Genomic DNA, 8,909 nt, shown 5'->3' on the forward strand with positions numbered 1-8,909 from the left:
ATTAACAGCTGAGGGCACTGAATGTACAAAATCACCCCAAAATGTGTTTTCACAGATGTAAAGTACTGTATTTTTACACACCCACTTATCAATTCAAACAACAAGAAAACCTTGTTTTATTGTTCTGGTTTATTAATTTTAAGTTATGTAACTTTTCAAAAACATTCAACGTACTGTCATTTGTTCTTCAGCGGTTACTTCAAGTAGTCTTTTCAGCATTATATTAATTCTCTCCGAAAACAGAGACGTTTTTATATCATTAGTACTTCAGTACAGCCACATTCTCCATAAATACAAAAATAAAACATTTAGTTAAAAGACATTCTCTCCATTTAGCTAAGACATCATCATTTGTTCAGACGGTCTCTCCATGCCTCTACGTAATAGCATGGAGGAGAAAACAGACCACCACAAACAGCTCTATGGAGTTACACACTTCCACCACTAGATGGCGCCATAGTCAGAGGTCGCAGATACTATTAAGAGTACGGAATTTCAGTATAATCTGTTACAACATATTTCTGTATGTTTAGACACCAACTGAAAACACATTCTCCAGTGTGCGGTGGACATGCCCTCGTCAAAGTGCATTAAGCAGGAGACATGTAAAACAAGGTCTTTCTGATGCGCGTGCGCACACACACGTTTGTGTCGAGTCCATTTGATCTGTTGTACATCCATGCCATCAGTCTGTATGGCTGGCCTGCAGGCTGTGTGAAGTCTATAAAACCAGTCTGTATGGCCAGTCTATAAGATGAGTCTATAAGGCCAGTCCTTACAACCGGTCAGCAGCCTATGTTGCTCACATGTGTGAGGAGGAGGAGAGTTCGTAGAACAGCACATAAGCATCACTGCTGGGCACCTGACTAGACGACATGGGACTCACTCTGCAGACAGGAAGCAGAAATGCGTGTTAACAGTCATAAACACACACGCTAGCAGCCGCTAGCAGATGCTAACACACTCTAGCAGATGCTAACACACGCTAGCAGATGCTAACACACGCTAGAAGATGCTAACACAAGCTAGCAGCCACTAGCAGATGCTAACACACGCTAGCATATGCTAACACACGCTAGAAGATGCTAACACAAGCTAGCAGCCACTAGCAGAGACTAAAACAGCCATGCCCTCACAAAGGCCAATGCATGCTAAAGGATGCTAACAGACGCTAACATCTTTAACACGCGCTAGCAGACGTCAATGGACACCAACACACACAGGAAGTTGCGTACCTTGTGTCGTTGTAGTTGTACCACTCCCCCAGGACGGGGTTTCTGCAGTAGGCAGTGTAGTGCCCCCCCAGGGTGGTCCCTGAGTGGTTGGAGACTGCATAGAGGTTGTACACTGCATCAGCTACACAGACAGACGGGAGAGAAGAAGTCGTATTAGTTCCTATCTCTGAAGTGGGTAACTATCACCAGATTGAGTTAACCGTTTATTTTTATTTAGTTACTCAAATCCCTTACTAGCCAAGAGAAGAACAGTAGTGGTATCAGACTAGTGTGGTGCTGGTCCTGAACATGATCAGACTAGTGTGGTGCTGGTCCTGAACATGATCAGACTAGTGTGGTGCTGGTCCTGAACATGATCAGACAGGTGTGGTGCTGGTCCTGAACATGATCAGACTAGTGTGGTGCTGGTCCTGAACATGATCAGACTGGTGTGGTGCTGGTCCTGAACATGATCAGACTAGTTTGGTGCTGGTCCTGAACCTGATCAGACTAGTGTGGTGCTGGTCCTGAACCTGAACATGATCAGACTAGTGTGGTGCTGGTCCTGAACATGATCAGACTGGTGTGGTGCTGGTCCTGAACATGGGGAAACTCACCACTGCCGTCCCAGGAGAACTCTCTGAGGTCCAGGTCTTTGAGAGGGAAGTTGACGAAGGTGGAGAGTTTGCTGGTTCTGACGCAAGACTCAGAGAAGCGTTTGAGGTCTGGGAGAAAATCCTGGTCAAGGAACAGGACAACTGGGCAGGGGAAACACTTCTCTTTTTATTACATTTCTATTAAATTACTTTTATCACTTGTATTATTGTTTTTATTGATTTATGTAAAGCACATTGAGCTGCAAATCTTGTATGAAATGTGCTTCATAAATAAAGTCTTATTAAATAAAGTCTCATTCACTAAACACAACAATAATAACAAAATCTCGTACAGCCTAACTCAGCTGTAAGGTCGTCCTGACTGCTCTTAGGACACAGATTACACAGCAGCTGTACAGATCCAATCACGAAGCAACCGGAAGGATACGAAGCACAAGGATCTGAGGAAACTTCTGGATGGTGAACTTCTTGGTGCATTTCCTCCTGGTTTTACACCGGCAGCAGGTCTGAGAGGAGGGAGAGACGTGGTCAGGGATGGTCAGGGCACACAGCTGAGGCCAGGGACGACCAACATGTGAACACGGACTCAAAGCAAACACGTCTGTGTTCAGACTCACCGGTTTCTCATCTCCATCCAAGACGTCCTCTCTGGTGAAGAGACGCATGCAGTCCATCAGATTCACCTCCCCGGTGCTCTTCTGGGAAAACCAACTATGATTTAGAATGTGTGTGGGCATGCGTGAATGTTTTAAACAAAAAACATGTAGCACATGTTCCTACCATAAGTGTGTGTGTGTGTCTCACCTTAGCGACTGGCAGGGAGAGATCCCAGAAGGGGTCAAACACTGTAGAACAGTAGCCACAGTGACTACAGGTCAGAGAGCTCTTCAGCTGCCCCACAAACAGATCTATGACACACACACACACAGAGGAACACACTGTTACACACTGGTTTACACACACAGTCACACACACAGTTAAAGAACAACACTCAACAGTGACCTCCAGAGCCAGTCTGCCAGGTACATTTAGTCATTTAGCAGACGCTCTTATCCAGAGCGACTTACAGTAAGTACAGGGACATTCCCCCGAGGCAAGTAGGGTGAAGTGCCTTACCCAAGGACACAACGTAATTTTGCACAGCCAGGAATCGAACCAGCGACCTTCGGATTACTAGCCCGATTCCCTAACCGCTCAGCCACCTGACTCCCGGTATAATATTAAGGTACTCACCCACCACCTTGCTGTCCTCCCGCTCCAGGTATCTGTTCCACATCCTCATCCCCTTCTCACTGTCCCTGGGAGCAGAGTCATACAGGTTAGACTCTGACCCTGGGTAGATCAGTCGGTGTGTGTGTGTGTGTAAGTTTAAGTGTGTGTAGGGTTAGGTGTGTGTGAGAGTGTGTGTGTGTGCAGGTTAGACCAGGACTTACGAGAGGTGATCGATGTCCTCCATGGGAACCCTCGTCCTCACCCTCACTCTGTTCACCTCGTTATGGAGCCCGTCCAATAGGAACCTCAGGAACTCCTGGGCATCCTGCTGACTGGAGGAGCCAGAGAGGGGAGGAGCCAGAAAGTTGATAGAGGGAGAGAGAAAGTGGAGGAAGAGGTTTAGAAGAGATAGAAATAAGCAAGCGCATGAGCCAAACGCATGAGGATGCACGTCGTCACGCCACGCTCATGTGGACGCTCCGGCCTGTTCAGAGGAGCACCTACTTGTATCCCACAAACTTGGGGGCGTGTCTCTGGATCTGGGTCCGGAAGTCTGACGGGCTGATGGGCTCCGTAGAGACCGAAGACCAGAGAGACTGAGTGAGCTTGGCAAACTCTGGAGAGAGAGAGAAAGAGACAGACAGGGAGACAGAGACAGGGAGACAGAGACAGGGAGGGAGAGACAGGGAGAGAGAGACAGAGAGAGACAGGGAGACAGAGAGAGAGACACAGAACGAAAGACAAAGTGCAGGGGAGAGAGAAAGCGAGAGAAGGAAATAAGAAAACTTATTTAACAGGGGTGACATTGTAGGCAACAGCCATGAAGTGGAACATTCAGGTTTAAACAAGCTGAACAGAGTAAAAGTGGAATTGTTAACCATCTCCTAAACGGGGCTGTGTGGATTATCTCTGTGTTATAAACACCCTTGATCCAAACATGTGTATGCTGTGTCACGTCTGAAGCTAAACATCAGACGATCAAGCGTGTGGGCTGGAGTAGAAGCCTCCATCTACAGCAGACAGGACAAGCAGCAGGTCTGTTGTCTACGCACTGTTCCAGATAGGGTCAGGGGTCGGTCAGGGTGTTGAGAGCTCTTACCCTCCATGAGGGCAGCCTTGGCCTGGCAGGCAGGGCTGAGGTCGGAGCGGTGGCAGCCCCTCAGACAGTAGTCTCTCAGCTCAGGGGTGTTGCTCAGGCACTGCAGGATGGAGTTCATGAAACACTGGACATAGAGGAGGGGGGGGAGAGAAAGGGGGAAGAGAGGAGAGAATAGGAGTGGAGAGGGGGAGGAAGGGGAAAGAGAGGAGAGAATAGGAGTGGAGAGGGGGAGGAAGGGGGAAGAGAGGAGAGAATAGGAGTGGAGAGGGGGAGGAAGGGGGAAGAGAGGAGAGAATAGGAGTGGAGAGGGGGAGGAAGGGGGAAGAGAGGAGAGAATAGGAGTGGAGAGGGGGAGGAAGGGGGAAGAGAGGAGAGAATAGGAGTGGAGAGGAGATCATTTATAAGGAAGGGACAAGAGAGGAGGACAAGTGGAATATTCAATAAGGAGCAACAACAGTATTTGCTCAAAACAAACATGCAGGCAACACACACACCCACGTGCAGGATCATACAGTGATCATGTGCTTGTTTGTAGTACAGTACACACACACACACACACACACACACACACTCTCTCACACACACAGCTGCTGGTCACAGCAGACATGTTTGTATTTAGTCCATAACACAGGTGCTGGTTATGGTGTACTTACGGTGTTGCCCAGGTTACGAAGTCCCACCAAGCCCTGTGGAGTCTTGTTCTGAGAGAGAAACAGGGTTGTTATGTTGCAGAATCAAAATGGCTTCCTCCTACGCACTTTCAGCACATGGCTAGCTTCAGAGCACCGTTTTACAAAACCCAGGAACCCAGCAGGACTCGTACGTGTCTCCTCTCCTGGGTGGGATGTTGTGTTGTGTGTTTTGCTTATAGTTTTCAATTAAAAAACTGCAAGAGTTGGTTAGTGCGAGACAGGAGTTAGTTAGGTGTTCCAGCACACAATCTACTCAACAAAACTAAATCATATCTGTGGGTGATAACAGAGCCAGCAGGCCATCAAAATCTCTGCATGTTTACAGCGTAAAGAGACACAGCACTGTGTCTGAATCTGTGTGTGGCTGTTTGTGTGTTTGTGTGGCTGTGTGTTTGTGTGTTTGTGTGTTTGTGTGGCTGTGTGGCTGTGTGGCTGTGTGGCTGTGTGTGTGTGTGTGTGTGTGTGTGTGTGTGTGTGTGTGTGTGTGTGTGTGTGAGTAAGTGCGTGACCACACTGTCACCAGCATCACATGACTCCAGGACTGCTGGAATCTAAGACAGATCTGCTCTGGGTGTCGTTCCAGGAAACGACACCCCTCCTAACGTCATGTGATAGGCTCAGATCCCTGTCACTCACAGCTGCTGTCACGGTGACGTCAGACCGAGGCATGGGAGGGATGAGAGTAACAAACTCCTCTGGCTTAAGGATGGTTGATCATCTACCTTCAGTTATGCAAGCCAAGCTAAAGAACACAGCTTGCTGATGTCATTGTCCTCATCCCTAACCATATTTGTAACCGTACATGAATGCTTATAAAGGACTGAGTGAGAGTGGCATGTCAGAGCTGGTCTCCTGGTTCTGGAGTGAATCCCTTTTAGCTGTGGTGACAGATCGCCTGGATATGACCCCCGGTCTTCCTGGGGGCTGGGCTAAACTACAGGCTGGGTTAATGGATAATGGGACTAATATTTTCCATGCGTGATCTTCCTCGCAAACCACGCAGCTGCATTTCCAGGGATTGTGGATGAGGTCCTGGTTCACAAGCTGCTCTCTAGGCTTGCTGGCTTCACGCCTGCTTGGAGCAGAGTTCAGGTGGAACGGCTTGAGAGGGTCAACGAGCCACACTTCACCTCTGCACCCTCACGCAAACTGTCACCCAAGCCATACATCAGGAGCGGCTGATGTATGGCTTGTAACAGATGTACAGTATTTTACGGGGCATTTTTCATGCTTTGTAGGACAGTTTGAAATGAAGGACAGGAACGTTTGTTACAGGAAAGGCAGAGAGAGAGAGAGAGAGACAGAGAGAGAGAGTGACAGAGAGAGAGGGAAAGGCAGAGAGAGAGAGAGAGAGAGAGAGAGAGAGAGAGAGAGAGAGAGAGAGAGAGAGAGCGAGACCGAGAGAGAGACCGAGAGAGAGACCGAGAGAGAGACCGAGAGAGAGACCGAGAGAGAGACCGAGAGAGAGACCGAGAGAGACAGAGAGAGAGGGGGGGGAAGGCATGCAGCACAGGGCCAAGGGCCGGATTCAAACCCGCTGCGGTAAGGCCTCAGCCGACATGCTACGCTCACTTATCCGGCGAGCCAGCAGGACGCCCTCCTTGCTGTCCGTCTTGTGTTTGAAGTAACAGGAGAAAGGCAGGGACTCTGATGTCACACACTCAGACGGACGCTCTCATTGGCTCACTCCCCAGCTAAGACCAGAGAATGGAGGCATGCCATTGGTTGGCACAGGCTGAAGTTAGAGAGGAACGCTCTGTTCCAATCTTACTGTAATGCTGGGGGCCAAACATCCTGTGACTGAGTAACGCACACACACACAAACAAACAAACAAACACACAGACAAACACACACACACTTAAGGCATGCTTCTCACTCTAAAAAAGAACACCAACAGACATTCTTCTGCTCCTAGCAGAATATGTCCTCTCTGGAACAAACACATGTGTACACACAAACACACACACACACAGAGAACACTTCTGTACATGCCTATCAGATTGTTTTATCTGAACGATAAGACAGTTATTAGCAGCCTGGGCTGATGGCAGCACAGCATGCCATGCCCAAGCTCATAAAGCATGGGCTGTTCAGGGACTCCCTCCTGCATCAAGATAACGCCAGCATTCTCACAGAAGGCCCTTATCTCTGAGTACATAGCTGATGTGCACACCCTAATTGTTACTTTGACACAGGGCAGATATGCTCCTGATTAGCTGAAGGTGTCTTGGTTACGTAAGGAGAACCAGGTTATCACCTGCGGGTGCTGATAGAGGCCTTCTTGAACCACGGCCATGGAGAACCAGACCATTCTGCCGGTCGGTCACTGTGACCCTTGGTAGAAGAGGAGGGGGGGAATATTTACCCCTCTATGAGGGGAGGGGGGCCGATTTGACCCCCTTTAAGAGGGGAGGGGGTCAGTGTGACCTCTGGTAGGAGGGGAGGGTGAGAAGGGTGTTTGAGGGGGACAGTGGGTCGACTTGCCTTCCCCTGGGGTCACTTCAAGATACCTGAAGCAACAGGTTGTGCCTACTTATGACAACAATGTTATTAATGGACACACTAAGGTCAAGAGTGATAGTATATAAAAAAATATATGTTTCTGTAATATGCCTGCTTCCCACTCTCTAAATAGACTTACACACTTAGCTGGTGATTATGACCAGGTTGTGCAAGCATAGAATTATGTTTCTAGACTCCTTACAGATGATCTGAATATAGGCTTACATTAAGGAGCTAAAGAGTACAGCTGGGTGTACAGTGTTCACTCCGCCGCCAGAGGCTGAGAGGACGCCCTTTGCTCCGCGTCGTGTTACATAACTCAGCCAGCCGCGCGAGGTTAACCTCGGGAACATGCTGCGGTCAGCTACCGAGCGCCACAACAACGTATAGGAAACCTTTACGGACAGAGTTTTAACAAAATCGTCAATATCGTAATTCCCATTGCACACCCTGAAAACTAAACGAGTTTTATAACAAAAACCAAGACGGCGTTAAAAGTGCGACTTGCACCGTTTCATTCTATTCATCATCTGCACCGATAGGCCACTAAATCTACAATAGTCCTGTTGGAAACCAGTCCTATATCAAACCTATCCTGTATTAAACGCCTTCCGTTTGCTCCTACTTTGAAGGAGCTCAACAACTCATGGATTGCGTATCGTGTGCTATGCTTCTTGAATTACAATACTTGTTGCAGGCTTTACTGACTGTTGAAACCAAGCCAGTGCAGTTTCACATCTCGAATTTGAGCTTTTCCCAAGAAATCGGATGCTCTCTGGCAACGTCTCCTACGTAGGTGATGAGAACAACATGCGGATTTCTGTCTATAGTTGGTGGAAATGCAACCAAATATGACTGTCCATCAAGTGGCATCATTAATGAGCCCACTGTCCGCTATCACTAGCCCACTTCCAATTAGTCTCAACCCCTACGCAAACACTACAGTTTAGACTCACCTTTGCTTGATTGATAAGGAGACCCACAAATGTTGACACCAACATGGATCGCGACATTGGAGGGCTTTTCCGCCGCAGGTCTTGTTTCATGAAGGGGAACGCGGTGGCAGGAGCCTCCTCGGGAACAGTGACCGTGTATGACTGTCGCATACTCGGCATGATGGCGCGGTGTCGTCTACAGCGGACGCTTCAATGAATTGTCTGTCGGCGATGAAAAGTTGTCTACTACTGCAATCGCGATATAACCTGGTCCTGGGTAGGCTAAGTGTACTTGAAAAGGTAGGCTGATCAATTCTTACGACGTAGCCGATCAATCTAAGTGAAGTGCACCACAGAGCAGACTTGTACAATAATTTGGTCCCGTCTATCCCACTGGCCTGTGGTTGCCTTTAACTCGCACACTGTTGAGCTTGCAGATGCAGAGAGCTTTATCCGTTTCCTACTGCACCGTAGGCTACGTCCTCTCGGTAATGTGTGTAGGTCGAAGAACAAACGCGAACCGGCTTGCTCTTTCGTTTTACTACGCACTGCACACGCCCCCTCGGAGTCGGCTGACGTCACGAAATGCCTCACGCTTGTTGAGACGTCAAACGGAGAGGGGGAGAAATTCTCCCAT

At 48.5% G+C, this 8,909-nt stretch overlaps 1 protein-coding gene across 2 annotated transcripts; it reads right to left on the reverse strand.

The window, feature by feature from the left end:
- Positions 1–108: 108 nt before the first annotated feature.
- On the reverse strand, positions 109–8,822 carry LOC136963024 (ubiquitin carboxyl-terminal hydrolase 2-like). Of its 2 annotated transcripts, none has more exons than XM_067256996.1 (12): positions 8,294–8,822; positions 4,796–4,843; positions 4,143–4,266; positions 3,548–3,659; positions 3,265–3,375; positions 3,065–3,129; positions 2,636–2,739; positions 2,449–2,529; positions 2,259–2,337; positions 1,832–1,939; positions 1,236–1,356; positions 109–887 (listed from the first exon to the last, which is right to left on the reverse strand). In XM_067256996.1, exons 1-12 carry the CDS (start codon positions 8,450–8,452, stop codon positions 803–805), a joined length of 1,197 nt encoding a protein of 398 aa, XP_067113097.1. In that variant the 5' UTR covers positions 8,453–8,822; the 3' UTR covers positions 109–802. The 2 variants fall into 2 exon arrangements, with proteins under 2 accessions (XP_067113097.1, XP_067113098.1); XM_067256997.1 differs by lacking the exon at positions 8,294–8,822 and adding an exon at positions 6,407–6,430.
- Between the last annotated feature and the right edge of the window lie 87 nt (positions 8,823–8,909).

The sequence above is a fragment of the Osmerus mordax genome, chromosome 19 (assembly GCF_038355195.1).
Source record: "Osmerus mordax isolate fOsmMor3 chromosome 19, fOsmMor3.pri, whole genome shotgun sequence".
Classification (NCBI taxonomy): Eukaryota; Metazoa; Chordata; class Actinopteri; order Osmeriformes; family Osmeridae; genus Osmerus; species Osmerus mordax.